We start from the raw sequence: 19,495 nt of genomic DNA on the forward strand, positions 1-19,495 counted from the left end.
TCTTATTACACAATAATTAAACGCGTACAATATAAGAAAAATGGGTGGTACAATCTCTCGTGTGTATCCGATGACACAAAAATGTTTCTTTGTTTGTTTGTTTGTTCTATTTTTTTTTCAGTTCAACCCATCTATTCATCATTTGACAATTCGAAAAATTAATTCTATTATATATGATACAAGAGATGATGCATGTGTGTTTGTGTATGTGTACGTATTGTATCCGATGACACAAAAATGTTTCTTTGTTTTGTTTGGTTTGTTTGTTTGTTTGTTTCTTCTTTTTCTTTTCAGTTCAACCCATCTTATTCATTTGACAATTTTCAAAATTAATTCTATTACATATGATACAAGAGATGATGCATGTGTGTTTTGTGTGTTTTGTGTATGTGTTGTACGTGTTGTATAATAATAATGCATGTGTGGTTAACGCTCTTATTTAATAATACAATTAAATATTAAATAATTATAAACTACATTTGTTTTCATTAACAAACAAAAAAAAAAGAACTTAGCAATACAAGTCTCTCTGTGTACAAAAACCAGGATTTACAACAATAGCGGTTTTTTTCTAATCTTCAATGTATAATTAGGAATATAATAAATTTGTTGTTTGTTTCTTTTCTTTTTTGTTTTTTTTTTTGTTTTCTTTTCATCGTTTATCACATATAAAAAGCAGTTTGTATATGTACATATCTGAGTAAGATTAGGTACCATTATTTATTTATTTTATTTTATTTTATTTTATTTTATTTATTTATTTATTTATTTATTTATTTATTAACCGATAGAAGCTAGTACGTAATTTAATACGCTGTGTGTGTGTTGTTTTATTTAATTCTTGGACAATTGATAAATACGAGAGGATTATTTTAAATATATATATATATATATGTCGTGTTTTTGTCTAGTATTCTTGTTTTTATTATTATTATTATTATTATTATTATTATTATTATTATTATTATTATTATTATTATTATTTTCTGGTATCTCAACATACTCCCCATTTTACTGTATTTCTTACCCACAAAATTCCTATGTATACATACGCCATATTTGTTTTTGTTTTTTTTTTAATTCCTATTTCTCATCCTCGTTACATGACATTTTATTTAGTTCTTCCTTAATTAATTAATTAATTTATTTATTTATTTAATTGATTTTTTTGTTAATTTTTATTTTTTTAAATATTATTTATATAATATCTATATAACAAGTGTTGCTTAAACAAAGTTCATCAGAGCTATTGGCCATGGCGTGGTGTGTAAAATCAAAATTGTTTGTTTATTTGTTTGTTTGTTTCATTTTATTTTATTTTTATTTTCTTCTTTGCATTTTAATAATATCATTTCATCATTTCTTTCCAACTACTCTCGATGTTTATGTAGTTTTATTGATTTCTTTTATTTTGAAATTCTATTATTTAATTCTAATACGATTTATATAATCAAATTACCTAAATTGTTGAATAATTGTTTATTAATTAATTAATTTATTTATTTATTTATTTATTGATTTCGTTCATTCGTTCGTTCGTTTGTTTGTTTGTTTCTTTTTTCATTAATCAAGATTTGCAATAGACAATTAAAAACATGTAATAGACAATGATAATTAATTAAAACTGCTTAGAAAACATTGTTTATACATACATGTATGTATATATTACATATATATATATATATGTTGGAACAGTATAAATTAATAAATGATCGATTCTCGCATACACCCCACTGTCTCTACCGTCGAATATTATTATTATTATTATTTATTTTCGTATCTTTTAAATAAAAAAAAAAAAAAAAAAGAAAAAGAAAATGAAATACGGTATATATTAAAAGAAAAGAAAAAAACAAAACAACAACAACAATAATAATAATAATAATAATAATAATAACAAAATAAGGAAAGAATTGTTCAATTAACACTGTGGTCAATTTGAAGTTTTTTTTTTTTTTTACATCATCATCATCGTTTAAACATTTTAAACGTCGTATTGAAAATTTGTTGAGTCATATATTTTTTTTAAATGTTTTATTATATTTTGTTTGATCCTGTCCTAAGTAGCTGTCAGCTGCTGCAAGTGCACATTTTATTTATTTATTTATTTATTTATTTATTACAAATTGATAAAGACGATATTTCTTATTTTTTTTTATTTTTTTATTATTCCCCGCCTCTCAAACAACCCCCCCACCCCCGTCGTGTTTTCTATTTTTTTTTCTTTTTTTGATCAGATTTCTTTTTCCTCGTTGCAATCTCTCTCTTATTTATTTATTTATTTATTTATTTAATTTTTTTTTTACGTTTTGTCATTTTATTTTATATTTTTTTTTCTTTCTTTTCTTTATAATCTTTTACTTTCCCTCTTTTTTTTTTAGTTTTAGTTTTAGTTGTAGTTTTAATTTTAGTTTTGGTTTCGTTTCGATTCAATTCGATTTACAGAAAAATGTAATAATAATAATAATAACCAATGTGAAACGCTTAAAAATTGTTATAATTCGATATTTCTTATAAGTCTACTATCCTAAAAAAATACGATGGAGTCGTACGGTTGTATAATTCAAGGCACAACTCTTTTTTTTTTTTTTTTTTGAAATCGATTTAACTGAAATAATAATAATAATAATAAAAAAAGCGCAAATAGAAGGGGGGACGACGACGACAACGACGACGACGACGACGACGATTATCAGCGTGATAATATTTTATGCATTTTATATATATATATATATAATTTTGGTTGTTAATCATTTAAACCTTTTTTTTGACATTGTTTTATTCTTTGAAGATGATAATATATTAAGTACAAAAAATCTGTTCTTCATTGTTGGATACCCGAAAAGACTCTTCTCCATGATGAAAACAACGAAAATATTATACGAAATGTATGGTTTTTGTTTTTGTTTTTTTTTTGTTTTCTTCAAATTTTTCAGAGCGTTAAAATCGTTTTTTTTGTTTTTTTTTTTAATTTTATTTTATATACGTCGAGATGTGTTGAGAAAAAATTTGCAAAAAATGGTTTTGTATTATTTTTCCTTTTCTTTTTTCTTTTTTCTTTTCTTTTCTTTTCTTTTCTTGTTGTTCTAATATTTTTCTCTTTTTTTTTCTCATTTTTTTTTTTTTTTTTTTTTACTTTTCACGATAAATCTTTTGTTTTTAAATATAAGTGACAAAAGCGCGTTGTTTTATAAACAAAAATTATTTCCTATTTAATTTTATTAACAATCCACCACTGACGCAGCAGCCCCGCGCACGAAAATAAATCGTGATATCTACTATTATTTATCGTTTGTTTGTTTGTTTGTTTGTTTATTTATTTGTTTATTATTATTTTTTTTGTCTTCTTCTTGTAATATGTCGATAGAGACAGAATAAATCCCATAACACTATTCGCTATACATTTATACAATCTTATCCGTGTGTATATTTCCTAAATTTGAATTCGCATGTATTTTTTTTTCTTTTTTCTTTTTGCTTTTTTTTTTTTTTCATTGAGGCAAATCGAATTCATAAAACTTTGAATTTTTCTTTGTACAACACACCGTGTTGTGTTGTTATTGTTGTGTCGTTATTATTGTTAATATTATTATTATAATTATTATAATTATTATTATTACTATTATTATTATTATTATTATTATTATTATTATTATTATTATTATTATTATTATTATTATTAGTAGTAGTAGTAGTAGTAGTAGTAGTAATAGTAGTAGTAGTAATTATTATTATTATTATTATTATTATTATTATTATTATTATTATTTCTAACAAAATGAATTTTGGGCGCTACACTTTGCGATCGCGTTTTTTAATTTTTGAATGTGAATAAAATTGTTTGCTTTTTTCCTCGTGTTTTTTTTGTTTTGTTTTTGTTTTTGTTTTTTTTTGGTTTGGTTTGATATTTTTCTTTTTTTTCCCATTTTTTGTTTTTTTTTCCTTTTTATATAAAACACAATATACATAATAAGTTTTAAATAATATACATACGGCTTTTGTTTTTTTGTTTTTGTTTTCGAGAATCGATTAAAAAGAAAAAAAAAAAAAAAAGAAAAAAAAAAAAAACGTCGTTTGTATGAAATTTATTTTTCCACGGCATTGGGGTGTGCGTGTAAATGTGTACATGTTTTGTTTACGTGTACATACATGTGTGTATGTGTGTATGTGTGCGAGTGTATGTATGTATGTATGTATGTATGTAGAGAGAGGAGGAGAGACACATAAAAAATGTGGAATAATCATATGAACTGAAAATAATATAGATATCAATTGTAGTAGAGTGTTTTTACCTCAATTAACATGCATATATTCTGTCTTCAAACGAAATCGTCTTCCTAATTTCTTGCAGTGCAAAATATGATGACGTATCATATATATATATATATATATACGAATGTAAAGTAACTGCCCACAGTGAAACTGACAGATTAATAATAGTAGTTCGCGTAGTCCAATCACAAGAAACAATTTTTTCAAGTATATTATATCTGTACATACGTTTTCCATTAACACACCAAGCTGCTGCTGGCACAGTAATAATTAAAAGATTGTGACATGATTTTTCTGAGGCAGCAACTCAATAGGAGGTCGATATTTAGTATTCATTATGGATCCTGGCTTGTACTTTGGGATGACTCACAATTATGTGGAGTGCGAATTTGATGTGCTAAAAGAGGTGTGTGAACTGGAGATGGTCCAGGCTGTGGTTGATCTTCTTGCATTTGTTGTATTACGGAAACTTCGGGATAACTAAAATAAATGACACATTCAAATAATGTCAATAAATTATCAACATATTAACACTTTAACGACCGCTAGTCTATTGATAGGGTTTTGTTTTTTTTGTTACCGACACTTAAAGATCACTTAAAGATTACATGAACAATAATTTGTAATTATCTGTACTATCATTACATGAACTGCGACTAAACTGTCGATCAGACGTGCATATGTTGTTAGAACTCTAGCGGTCGGTGAATTGTTCAAATACACATTTATGTAAATATATTTTACCCTATAGACGCAGATCCCCAAACTACGCTACGACCAGAGCGTAACAAGTCTCTCGGTTGAGACTGGTAGTTAACTGCTTCTTCTACGCAATCTTCCCTGGTATCTTCAATTTCTGGTTCCATATCAGAACAATAAACTACTGCTTTTTCCAAAGTCTTTTTAGCACTGTTGCTACGTTCTAATCCAAATCCATTCGTTGAGTCATTGGACTGTGCTGGAGGAGACCAATTATTGTATGGTAATGTATAAGGTGCTGTTGGTGGATATGGTCTCTAAAAATAATGAATGATCAATGATAAATAAATATAATTTATTCATATGTTTATTAATTATCTTATCTTAATATATATAAATTACGTCACGTCACGTTGTTTGTCCGCAATGGACTCCTAAACTACTTAACCGATTTTAATCAAATTTTGCACACTGTGTGCAATTTCATTCAACTTGAAAGATAGGATAGTTTATATCTCAATTTATAATCGCAATATTATTTGTTTATTAACAAAGAGTCATGATTATCTCTGTTAATTCGATAATATTCTAACAGATGGCGGTATAAGGTAATTCGTTGACTTAAAGAAGACGTGTGTATCGGACTGATTGTGAGCCACACAGCATAATTATAATGAATGTTATACTTACTTTATCTAACTCATCGTGAAGCCATTCAACCGCGTGCATCCATTTTCGTTTTAAATCAGTCGAATGACACAAATATCGATGTGCGGCTCTACATTTGCTAAACAATTGTACCATACATTTTATACATTGGTATGCTCGTTTCTGTTGTTGATTTTTATATTTCTGAATGATGTCAAATAATCCTTCTCTTTCTTCGAATAAACCTGTTAAATGATAATTGATAAATATATCATTGTATTAAGTATTATATTATTTATATATATATATATATATATATATATATATATATATATATATATATATATATATTTAGTTACCTTGAAGAGCTGTACAAATACGATTATGCTGTAAATTATCTTCCATAAGTAATATAGCAAGAAGAAGATCCGTGTGATGCCTTAATTCATGGGCGTAAACAAAACTTATTTGGAGAAGTAATTCGCTAATTACTGTCCGTGATAAAGTTATATTTTCCCAACAACAAAATTGTAATAACTTGGTAGTATCTTCGGTAACATTAGCATCTTCTATTAACTTTTTCATGTAACTGTTAATAATACAATAAAAATAAATAAAGTAAAACAGTTAGTGTGTTAATGTTTTATATTAATCATTAGAAATGAGCAATTACTTATTCTCAACAAAAAGAAGTTCAGCAGCCTGCGGTTGAATAGGCATTAAATAACCTGACTGACACGACGGGTCACCATATGGATTTGGTAAAGGTGTATCTTTCGTTGTTGTTCTTGAAGATACGTCGCAACAACGTATCAACATGCTAACAACTTGATGAAGTTTAGTCAATTCGGGATATTGATATTTTATTGCTGGCCCAGGTCCTTCATCAATTGCGACTGACATAAACGTAACTGGAACGTTAAGCTGAAATCAAGAAAATATTCAATTAATCATTTTCTTCAAGGGTTGTTGTATCATATCATTTATTATAAAGTATATCATTAAATTGATTTACCGTTAGCAATTGCATCTTCTCTTGCACTCCTAAATTAGCATACATATGAAATAATGAAAAATAATGTGGAAGATGTCGACCATGATCGGAAATTTCTCTTTGGAGTAACGAAAGTACTGCATGCATTAAATGATCGCTCAGTCTTGTAGTAGGTTCCACAAGTATATCTGTAAAAAAAAAAACAAAACAGTATGTTAAATGAAACAATGTTAAAAATGATATTTGGAAATTTTCATAAATACTTACTTGGTGAATTTATACTAGAAGGCATTGATGGGCCATCGTGTAATGAAAAATGTGCAAGACACACCACAATTTTAACGAAAGCTGTTCGTACTTCGGTAGTAGGACAGCTTAATAGATATTCACAAAATCTAAGGATAATAAAATTACCTATTAGTATTAAAAATCATTCAAAAGATAAATATATATTTTGATAATTAAGTTATGTACCTATGTGGATGATTGAGAAGAACATTATGAGCAAACCAAGAACGTACTGCTTTACTACTACAAAGATGATGACATAAAATATCATTCCACTCTGTAGCTGCACCACGTAAAGTTTTCTTAGTATGAAAACCGGTAAAAAACAAAAATCTTGAAGCTAATTGTACTGCCAACATTGACAACTCTTCTGCTTCTGGGCTCTGTAAATCAATTGTTTCTTTTTTAATTAACATTAATATTTCAATTTAATTCTTTTTATATATTTTTCTATTGGACGGATACACCCATCAGAGAGATTTATTATTTATTGTAATCAATTAAAATTCTTGGATATAAAAATAAAGAGAGAGAGAGAGAGAGAGAGAGAGAGAAGACAAACTTACGGGTTTTTCGCTAAGATATTGTCTGTTAATATTATGATTATCAGGAGAGACTAATTTTTTAATAAATTGAAAATATTCAGCACTAAATTGATTTCGATTATGCATAAATTTAATATTCTGCTTTCTCACGCTGTATTCGATAGCTTGCGGCATTTTCATTACACCTAGTTTAGTATCTGTAAAGATAATTAATAATAATGTATTACTGTATAACGATACTATTATTAGTAATTATGTGTATACACATGTATAAAACAATCTCGTGTGTCTCAATAATAATATATCACAAGAGAATTGAAATATATTTATATTAATAAATATAAAATCTATCTTAACCTTTGCTTACTACACTTGGTCCAAAGGACCCAAACGATCTTTTTTGCAACCTGAGTCATTTTTCTCAATTGTTCAAACTTTGGTCATTTTTTAAACATATTTAAATTTAATTTAAAGCTTTAAAATTTATATAGTCTTTTTAAGTAAGTATTAAAGAAGTCTCAAAAAAAATGTTGAAGTAAATCTATGCAATAGTTTCTTTTTTATAACGATTTTTCTCGGCCGGGTCCTTTGGACCCAAGTGTGGTATAAGCAAAGGTTAATATAAAAATGAATACTTACATAATGACAATTCATTGAAACTTTTCATTAAAGAATTTTCTTCTATATCTAATCTGGTATAAAAAAGCATATATGCATTCCACCATCGTTTTTGTTTACGATAACTCACTCGTTTCGATATATGATCAAATACTTCCCCCAAATAATCACCACCGAAACATTGTGATTTCATTTCTTCTTCTTCTTCCATTTTACATTCCGTTACATCACCGTCATCAAATTTATACCATTTAGCAGTACCATCAGTTTGTCTGTAATAATAATACAGAAATATTCATTGATCTTAATGATTTATAAATAAATTATATATTTATAATACAAACCTATGCAAAATATATGAATAATAATGGCCACCACTAGCCTGGCCACTGTGTACTACAATACCAGTTAATTGATACTTCGTACAAGTTCCTTTTATAGATTCCTCGTAATCGCAATCTATGACTTCACCTTCTAACTCAGCTAACCCAGAGACTGTATAAGGTTCCATATCCAGATCTCTTGGGAACTCGAAATAATCATTAAATTTAATAGCACAAACTCGTTCATAGTCATATTCAAACCTTTTTAGTTGTATCGCTAAAATAGGTGGCAGTTTTTTCACACATAACCTTTTCACAGTTACTACCTAAAAGAATACATGTTAATAAGTTCATTCAAAGATTTATACATTATATATATATATATATATATATATATATATATATTCATAAATTGAAAAAATGATATACTTTTTTGTTACACTTATCACAATGATAAGCATCAGCTCCTTCCAATAATTCACCTTTCACATATTGTTCAAGAGAATCCAATAGATTACTATGATTTCTTATATCCACACTAATCACACTGAACGGCTCTTCTTTGGAATATCTGAAGATAATACAACGTGGTATTATAGTCTACCGAAAATAGAAGAATATAAGAATTAAAAAGGTACCTATGAGGGCAACCTTTGCAGATTTTTTGATCACTGTATGAGCCACCAAGTATTTTACTCATTATTTGCTCATGCCCCAAAGCTTTGAGTGCTTCGTCTAAACTTTCGACCAAGCTCATAAAAAATTCCACTGCATCTTGTTGTTCCCTAAGATTAACAGGTTCACCCTGTAGTCTGTAAATCATAAATTCAGGGTTATCATTTATGAAAAGACATTTGAACAAAATATATATGAGAGATGAATTATATTTGATCAAATAGTTTTGCTTACTTAAAATGCTTCCAAAGACCTCTTGGTATATAATATTGTAATTTACTGTAAGCCAAATGTCCAAATATAGCTTGAACCTGTTTTAAAATGCCAATATTGTATTCTTTTCTTGACTCGTCAACTCCACATTTTTCTTCATTGGTATCATTATCGTTAGCTTCTATTGTTTGTTCTCCTTCGATTCTTTCTTCTCCAGAAAAATCTTCGTTTAAATCGGTTGCCGCACCTTCAGCAGCTAATAGTCCAACTCTAATACTTTCAACCATGTATAATTGTTGTAATACTGAGTTCATATAACATGTAGCTCCAGCATTCTTCAAACCTACGAAACCTTTATGTGGCCTAAGTCCAACCGGTGGTAAATAGTCCCATTCAATTAATGGCTCATCTCTTTCAGAGTAAAACATGTCAGTGAGCATCGTGACTAGAAGTTTCATATTGGGTACGCAGCCTGTACAAAGAGCTACAAGTAAATCAAAAGCTGCACTGGTTGACTGAGGTGTAGTACACACTGGACAAGCTTGAGATGAACTTAATTCTCCGGTACTACGTAATTGCAGCATTAAACGTGATGCTGGGAAGACAAAATCTTCTACCAATTCCTACAATTATCATAAATAAATAAATATCATACATTATTTACATCTATTCAATATTTTATGATAACTTTGATATTTCTACCTTTATTAAATTGATTCCATGTTTCTCCTCAAATCCAATTTCGTATTTTTTATTAGTAGACAAGAAAGCTACAAATTCCTTAGTTGACTCCTACAATGATCATAGATAAATGAATATAAAGAAATATATTAATTAAAAATCATACATTTGTTGTTTATAAATTAATATCGTTATTACTATTCAATATTTTATGATAACTTTATTTCTATTACTACCTTTATTGAATTGATTCCAATTTTTTCATCAGATCCTATTTCGTACTTTTTACTAGCAGGCAAAAAGGCTACTAATTCCTTAGTTAAACTAAGATGACCTTCAAGAACAGCTTCGTCCACGTGACTTTCCCCTGATTCTTTAACTCTATCTCTTACTTGTTTTAACCAAGCTATTTCAATATTTAATAAGTTTTCTACAGCTAAGAAAGAACATCCTGACGTATGTGCAAAATTTAATAATCTACATAAGAGCTGAAATGTATACAAATGTAACAAATGAATATTATTTCTATCAAACGATATCACAATAAAATATTACAATTGAATTATTATTACCTGAAAATATTCATGACATTGTTTAGAATTTTCCATAACTGTAGTATTTAAAACATTAAAGAGTAATGTAATAGTAAATAACACTGGTGGATTTCCACTGCGGCACCATGTCGATACTAGGAAAAATTGCTCTGCTGCTACAATTCTGATAGCTCTCGATGTACTAAGTAATACAAGATCGATTAAAAACATTTGCCACATTTTTTCTCTCAATAGAACATCGAATGCTGCTGAATTAAGCGCTAAAGCTATTGTTAAAACTTCCAATGCTTCTTTACAAACTGTAAACAAAATATTCATGTATTAACAAACATTTGTTTATTTACTCTTCTTCCTTTAAAATTGTGAACTTTGTTTGCATTTTATCTTACCTAGTACATCATTATTATCAGGACATCTTTGTTCCTTCTGATTGAGTTCATGCATCGCATGAAGACTCTCAATGGATGCATTAATGTTGTTCAAATTTCCAGTTGATGCAGCCCAAGCTAATCTAATTATGGCACGAATGGTGGCCACATCAGGTAAATCTCGTGACAATGCTAGCATAAAAAGCTGATGACATCTATCAGAATCCGTTCCACTAGAAAACATTCTTAGTGACAATGGTTTAACTAAACGTGTAGCGATACTTCTTAACATAAATTCCGTGGTTTGATTAGGTATGCTTTGTAAAGCTTGTTTTAAAACTGTCACTGGATCTTGATTATCTTGTATATGATTGTTATGATTTTCTGAATGACCAGCTTGAACTGTATCCAATACGCACGCCATTACATTTCCAACTACTGTTAATAAAAATTTGCAGAGTTTAAACACTATCAAATATGCAGATCGTTTGGTAGTCTCATCTGCATTTGGTAAAAATTTGTTTTTCGTTAACATATCAAGTATGACTCCTACTTCGCCACTTTTAATAAAATTAAATTGAAATTTGAGTGCTCTATCTGATAAAGCATCAAGGGTTGGCATTAACAATGCATATAACACCTAAAAATAAAAATATATATATTATTTAATATTTATATAAAATATGTTAAACAATTATTTGATTTTTATTAGAATATTACTAACCTCTAAATTATATAAAACTTCGCTAGGACTTGCAGTAAAAAATAAAGAATCTACTGTAGTATTGTGTTCATTACAATGAGGATTTTGTGAAGTTTCATCATCTTCATAATGACCAAATAGCCATTGTAATCTTGACACTGTCAAATTATCAGGTGGTACCAATTGCAAAAGATTTCGAGCACCGTCACGTAATTGAGCATGTTGTAATGTACAACCAAGATCCGCTAATTGGAAGAAAAAATTCACACATTGTGGCCTCTGCGACATAACCTGTAAAATATTTTTAATAATAAGAAAAAAAAGATTATTCATGAGGGAGAGTCAATTCTTTTTATAAAAATAAAATAACTCACCACTCCGGGTAAACTGTTCTCAACATTGGGCCCATCGTAAGGATGATGAGGAGAACTAGTAGAACTATCTGAACTACTATCTGGAGAACTAGGCAGATTACTATTTATCTGACTTAATCTTGCAGATAATAGCTGAAAATTGAAATCATATGATTTTGTAATTTATAATAATAATAATAATAATAAAAATAATAATACCAGAAAACATAAATACAATACCATAAATACAAACCATTTTATCTCTAAGTGGAATTTGAGATAATAATTTTCTATCATCCGCTTGTTCCAAGCCTTCGCCATTAATGAATAAATCGAGTTTCACGTTAGTCCCAATCTCTCTCATCTCTCTCCCTTTCAATCGACGTAATATTTGTCGTTTCAATGATGCCAATGTGTCATTGCTGTGAGTATATATCTCAATATCATCGGTATTACGAATATGATTTGGAAATCTAATTATAAGAGACAAATGTTTTCCACGAGCTGCTCTGTAATCAAATAAAAACACAATATATGTAAATATCAATGAAATAGAAATGATTTCTAAATAGAATATACATAATAATGTTTTACCTATGCAATGGTAATATTTTTCTTTCTTCTGGAAATGCAGAGTCACATTCGTTAATATATTCCTGTAAAACTTTCATTACACGACACATTTTAATAGCCTCCATTTTGATTTTATTTGACATTTGCTCATCCCTTTCTTCTTTTTTTCCAAGATAAACCTTACTTAAGGCAGACACAGTATCATAATGAGTTTTTAATCTATCCATACATTCTGCTATGTAATCATCGTGAAATTCTAATGCGGATGATTGCAAACGTGGTCCTAAATTAGTATTTACTTCTTTTAAAAGTTCTATAGCACGATTAGCAATTTCTTCAGGACTATTTGTTACCACCTGTTAAATGTTTTTTTCAAATATGAAAGTGTGTGTTTTTTTTAAAAAAAAAGATCAAATAAATTATTAATGGTTACATATATGGATGTTAAACTAATTTACATACCCGCCACAAATAATCAGTTCCAATTAAATCAACATCATCCATAAGTAATGTTCTTTTCTTTAGTATCAACTTTCCTTGTTTAGAATTAACAGTTTTAAAAAATCTCTCATAACACTTTATACCACTTTCAGTAAGTAACGTTGGATCTAATCGCAGTATATTATTTTCAAAAAAGGTCATAGTTATTCCTGGATCTAGATCCTGTTCTTCTCCCATTAGTTTAGAAAACCATTTGAAACAAGCCTCCCGATCTGATACAAATACACCTTGTTCGGCTAAACATTGCCAAATTTGATTGGCTTGTTCTGCACACAACCATAACTGACCATCCTAAGTAAGATAAAATGAAATAATATTTAATATCGTTGATGTATTTAAATAAATTCAATTTAAAGCAAATAAGAAGACATATGAGCACAACATACTCTTAATAGAAAACGCAAAAAATTAAGTCTTTCGTGCACTTGCATAATATGATTGTATCGACCATCAGGCACAAAGGTATTTGGATCAAGGTCTGGATTCTCCTTTACCAATTGACGCACTTTGTCCATATAACTTGTTAAACTGTTAGTTACAAGTACTACAACTAAATGGTCCTGCTGTAAACGTTCTATAACATCCTGTCTGAAAAAATAATTAAAAATAAATAAATCACTCTCCAATCAAAATACTCAACAACAACAACAACAACAACAATAACAATAATAATAACAACAGTAACAAAATCTACTCTTTAAATACCTATAATGTAAATTATGGCTACGTTGATGAGCTGGATTAGAATTTGCTTCGTATAACAGACAAATCTCTCGGATTTGTTTAAGAGCAGGTAAAGCCCATTTATCTCCACTTTTTAATTCTTCCACACATTTGTCTAACCAAATGGTTTTTTGTGCATCTCTTTCTTGCGAACATGAATAATCTAAAATTTTAACATGCGCATTCAATGCTTGATCCATTATTTCAGTGGGAACTTCATCCGAATGAGCCAAATTCCAAAAAAGTGTTAACACCTAATAAATATGTCAATTAAAATGTTAATCATTATTAAAACAACATGATCTATTTAATGATGATAATTCAACGAACCTTATGAGCCATAACTCCATCTTTATCATCTTCTGCAAGTCTTCTTATTAATTCTAATAATTTTTCTCGTTGTTTTTTATTAGCAGTTTTCCAACTTGCCTGAAATATCAATGACAAGATAGTTGAGTTTATTAATCATGATATTTAATAGAAATAATATTTCAATAGATAGCAATAATAAAAATAATAATACTTGAAAACATTCGAATAGATGGTCGAGTTGTTCGGGACTAAAGTCCCAGGCTAATTTAGCCAACAAATCATGAACATTCTTTACAATAGCTTCATGTTTGCCAGCTTGAGCTGCCCATATGTTATCTAAGTCTTCTAACGTGAGGGCTCGTACTTTAATGATAAATCGTAAAATTTTTTCCAATTTTTCTACGTATTGTGGCTGATGTAACGAATCTCTCAAAACTATTTCCAAAACTCCGTTATCTTTAATCCACTTCTATAATATTGAAAAACAAATCAATTTGTAGATAAGAATTAAATGTTTATATACAACAACAATAAAATGAAGAAATAATTGAAATACATACTGCCATACGTTCAGCAGTCAACCATTCTTCTTCCTCGACAGCAGTATTACGATGCTGATAGTAATTCACACTTGTAATAACTTTATTAACTTCATTTAATGCATTCATTTTTCCATTAAAGGATGATATTTGTAATAGTCTCAATATCATTTTTAATCTCAGTATTTCCAGGTTTTTAATCATTTCTTCTTGATGTGGTACTCTTGATACCAAACATTTAGCAGCTTTAATTATGGCTGATATGGCATCATTTTTGGCTTCATTTTTAGCCTCTTTCTTTAATTCATCATCAGTTAAATTGTCCAAAATAACGGGTATCATTTCCTACGTTAACAAATGAAATCAAATGAAATATTTGTATATTATTAAAAATAAAGATTCATTAAGAATAATAATGATATTTACCACAATGGGCATATGATATTTAATTATTGTATGGACAGTCAGTAATTCATAACATAAACCGAAAGGCCTAATCAGGGCATAGATAACTGGCACAGTTAAATTACGACGACTTTGAAATCTTGATAAAAGTATTTCAAATCCCTTCAACTTTCCAAATCTAAAACACATGAAAATAAAGATAAAAATAATGATCATCATTTTGTTAACTACGAGATTATTTAAATGATTTCAAAATACCTATTTATTAGATCTACGAGCCACCCACGAGGTGTTCTCGACTCGATAGGTGGACGTGCATAAAGTTCCTCATCTGGAATATTACTTCCAGGAGGAACAGTTTCAGATGCTCTTGCTGCATTAAATGTATGAAATCTGTGAAAGATTTGAATATATTATAGACACATTTAATAATAAATAAACAATCTTTATAACATAAGGATAACACTTTGATAAAACTTACTTGTTACTTGGATCAAAAACCATTGCTAATAAATCAAGTAATGGAAACCAATCTTCATCTAATTTCAAAACACATAGTTCCACTAAGTGTTCACAATTCGCATTGATATAATTGTGAATGTGCGATTTCCAACTATTTACCGCATCGTCTGTCAATATTTTGGTAAAAGAAATTGTAAGCCCTTCACGAAAGAAACGCTGGCACGCTTCGCTTTGTACATCAATTCCTAAATCAAATTCAATGTCAATATGTAATGATAATTGAAACTTCGCAATTTATGAATTATTACTACTAACCCTTTTTACAAAGCTCAATGCTAGCTTGTAAGAGGCACTCTAACTCTTGTTCAGGTAGGACTGGTACAACCCATCGTGAACTAGATATTTTTTCATGAAGTATGTTTAGTTTAGAGATAGGAAAATCGGGTTCTCTAAGGTGCTGATTACTGTCATCTACAGAAGTTATAGCATCGTTGACGCACTCAGTTTGTACCACATTTTCTGCGAGGTGAAGACCTGACATTGAATCAGCTAATTGTTGTGAACCAGGTGGACTATGCATCTGTCAAAGTTTATACACAAACATAAATTTAAATATAAAACTTGTAAATAAAACAATACATATTTTTACAATTATCAGTGACATTATAATATTGATAGTTTTGATATGTTATTAAATTATATAAACAAAAAAAATACCTGTGAACTTTGCTGGCTATCGGGAGGATCTATTCCTACCCCCTGGCCCCTTGTAGCAATTGTCATTTTTGTTGCTGTTCACTAGGCTCCAATTATTTTAATAATTCTTGGTCCAACGATTGCACCACCAATAACAAGCACTCGATTCATGTACTGACATTAAATATAATTATATCCTAAAGGCCTTGATTCGATAAAGAATACCTACATTATCTGTAACAAAAATTGATATCAAGAAAGACACATTCTTATATTCATATTTATAACTAGAAAAGAAAAAAAAGTAATCTAAATCATTTAGATCAATAATAGAAATTCTTCTTCATAAAACATGCAAGACCTTTGGATCTAACATATTTAAAAAGATCTACAATCAAGTTGTACAATGAAAGATAATGAATTGCATGTAAAGTGCAATAATTTGAAAATATCACTTCCTTGAATATTAATAACCAAAACAAAACAAAAATCTTGAAAATAATGTTATGTAAGTAATTCTTTCCAAAATAAAATTACAAAAAGATATAACCAGAAAATTGGATAATAAATAATTGTACAGTCTTGTACAAAATTATTACTAAATAAACTTCTATAAACGTAATACTAATAATAATAATAATAATAATAATAAAGAATATTACAAAATAGTAATCAAGAAAGATACACATCCATAAATTGAATAGAAACTGTAAATTTATCGTCATACATAAAACACATAGAATAAAAAGAGATAGTCCGGACACGTAGGACAAAAAGTAAAGAGAAAAAAAACCTAATAGAATTTCGACCCAAAAAAAAAAAAAAAAGAAAAAAAAGAAATGAAATTGGAAAAAGAAAAGTTGGATCAAACGAAGAAAGGAAAAATAAAAAGAAAAATAATCAAAATAAAATAATTGTCGTTCTCGAGTATATTTGTAGAGACGAATGGATGCAATGTGTGTGTGCGTGTGTGTGTGTGTGTGTGTGTGTGTGTGTGTGTGTACGTGCGTGAATGCGTGAATGCGTGAGTGCGTGCGTGCGTGTGGAAGATGCACGAGATATTACGAAGACGAACGACAGAATCGAATAGGAAAGAAGAAGACAAGTATAAGATATATAGAAAGAGCAAGAGAGATAGATAGATAGATAGATAGATAGATAGATAGATAGATAGATAGATAGATGAGAGAGAGAGAGAGAGTGGCAGAAAAAAATGTGAAAAAAAGGAAAAAGAAAAAAAATATAAAGAAAGACTTACTTCTTAAATATGACTTAAACAAAAACGATGTCGTGTTTCGATAATGAATTAATCCCTCTTTAGGCGGGGTGTAATCACCAAATTGCCGAACTGTCAACGGAACTTTAGCAAGGAAGATGGAACTCGCCGACGACGAGCCGGTTCTTTGGCCGACCTTCTAGGAGGGTGGTAGGAGAGAAAGAAAGAAAGAAAGAGAAAGAGAGGACGAGGGGGAGGGAACGATCAAGGGGAGGAAATTTGATGGTAAGGGGAAGTGCCAGGAGAGAAAAAAGGAAAATGAATTAGCTTCCCTTTCTCATGAGAGTTTTCTATTGAAAATTCAACTTTATGTATCTGTTGCGAGAATTACGTATGAAACGTTGATACTTACGAGTGAGATAGAAATATAGAAAGAGAAAGAAAGAAAGAAAGAAAGAAAGAATGAAAGAGAGAGAGAGAGAGGAAATATGAGAAAGAAAGAGACGATGATGATGGAAGTCTAACTACCCGTACGACGTTTTAAAGAGTTAAAATCCCCTCCCCCTTCTTAACGTTTACTTAACACCCCCCTAATTGTTCTTATAAAGAAGTAAGGTTGTCTTAAATGTGTGATCGTTAGATCTAAAGATCAGTTAAAAGTATTTAGACAAACCTCCCGCTCCAGGGAGCACCTATTTTCGCCCGTTCACTCGACCGGGCCACCTCCGGACAAAATGGCTACCATCCTAACGATTGCCACTACGGTATATTAAAACGAATGAGACTCCCGTATATATATCAGTTTAACGACGTTCCTCTCGAATTAACGATATCACGTTGATTTAAATCGTTATTATCGTATCTAACCGTTAATAAGTTAGATTTTTGTCCGTTCTTGATCTTTAACGTCTAACGCACCTTTACATAGTAAAGGGTAAATAGAAATTTAGTCTCTTGCACTTTTTGACGTGACGTTATGGAGCTCACTACGCGAATCTGTAAACACGACTCTCACAGTCTCGTGGCGCTAACGTTGCCTTGCGTCCGTCGCTTGAAATTCGTTCTATTAAAGCGCCGTCCTCATAGATGTCGTCATTAGCGACATCTATGATTAACCCGCTAAATTTTAATCTCAAAAACTCACACACCACCCCCGTCCCCTCCCACAACAACACCACTTTACATCTTTCAATCATTATTTTTACAATATTTAGCAATTATCACAATGTTTAGCATTCTTTTTCTTTTTTCTTTTTATAATTATCTTCTTAAAATCATTTTTATTTAGTTTTTTTCTTTTTTATATAATTTATTGATTATTAATTAGATGAAGTAAATTTTTTTCTTTTTTTGTAAAACAAACAAAAAATCTACCCTATCAAGAGTTTTTCTTTTTTTTTTTTAAACAATATTATATTCAAGTATTTAAATGAAATTAAACAGATTTTCTCTCGATGTCACGAAATAAAAATCAAAAAGATATTAGAACGTGACATGTCAATGTTTTACATTTACACACACACAAATAAAGCGCTGGTTATATAATTTATGTTTTTTCTTTTTTGTAATTATTTTTATCTTATGTTTATATTTCTTATAATTGTATTTATATATATATATCTAACATTACATGTTTCATCTCGATGAGACAATTATATTTAATATGGTAGACATTTTTTGTTTCTTTTTTTTTCTTCAAAAAAAACGTCATTTTTATTATTGTCTTTTGATTAAAATGATTTTAATGATTTTGTTAATCATTAACGTTTATTTTCTTCTTTCATATACACTCAATTAATAACGTTTGTATGTAATGATAAATTTGTTTTGCATAAAAGGAATTATTATTCTTGAAATAATTTTGATTTATTTTTCTTCATTTTTTTGTCTTTTTTTTTTTTCTTAGCACGAGTTATAAAAAGAAAGAAAAAAATATTTGTTATTACTTATTTTTTAAATTATTATTATTATATATATATATATATCCTATATTACTTATTTGATAATTATTTTATACACTTGTTTTTTCGCACACTGTACACAATAATATTGATCGAGTCAGATTGATTTTTGGAAAAAACATTTATCTTCTTTTTGTGTAATAATAATAATAATTTTTATATACGACAAACAT

The 19,495-nt window shown here is 28.9% G+C and overlaps 1 protein-coding gene across 2 annotated transcripts; it reads right to left on the minus strand.

Annotated features, from left to right (window-relative positions):
* Positions 1–82: 82 nt before the first annotated feature.
* On the minus strand, positions 83–18,483 carry faf (ubiquitin carboxyl-terminal hydrolase-like faf). Of its 2 annotated transcripts, none has more exons than XM_015333872.2 (34): positions 18,035–18,483; positions 16,167–16,379; positions 15,765–16,029; positions 15,469–15,694; positions 15,246–15,380; positions 15,009–15,165; positions 14,604–14,927; positions 14,255–14,512; positions 14,062–14,160; positions 13,714–13,985; positions 13,395–13,596; positions 12,970–13,299; positions 12,529–12,863; positions 12,188–12,443; positions 11,956–12,087; positions 11,603–11,872; positions 10,900–11,518; positions 10,529–10,809; positions 10,193–10,444; positions 9,978–10,067; positions 9,297–9,898; positions 9,026–9,199; positions 8,817–8,958; positions 8,409–8,713; positions 8,086–8,336; positions 7,468–7,643; positions 7,088–7,284; positions 6,881–7,008; positions 6,635–6,801; positions 6,293–6,543; positions 5,979–6,208; positions 5,662–5,864; positions 5,017–5,288; positions 83–4,752 (listed from the first exon to the last, which is right to left on the minus strand). In XM_015333872.2, the coding sequence occupies exons 2-34, from the start codon at positions 16,230–16,232 to the stop codon at positions 4,608–4,610; spliced, it is 7,812 nt and encodes a 2,603-aa protein (XP_015189358.1). In that variant the 5' UTR covers positions 16,233–16,379; positions 18,035–18,483; the 3' UTR covers positions 83–4,607. The 2 variants fall into 2 exon arrangements, with proteins under 2 accessions (XP_015189358.1, XP_089032639.1); XM_089176513.1 differs by lacking the exon at positions 18,035–18,483 and adding an exon at positions 17,404–17,560.
* Between the last annotated feature and the right edge of the window lie 1,012 nt (positions 18,484–19,495).

This window comes from Polistes dominula, unplaced genomic scaffold (assembly GCF_049000335.1).
Source record: "Polistes dominula isolate Pdom_NZ unplaced genomic scaffold, Pdom_raw_medaka contig_25, whole genome shotgun sequence".
In the NCBI taxonomy this organism is placed as follows: Eukaryota; Metazoa; Arthropoda; class Insecta; order Hymenoptera; family Vespidae; genus Polistes; species Polistes dominula.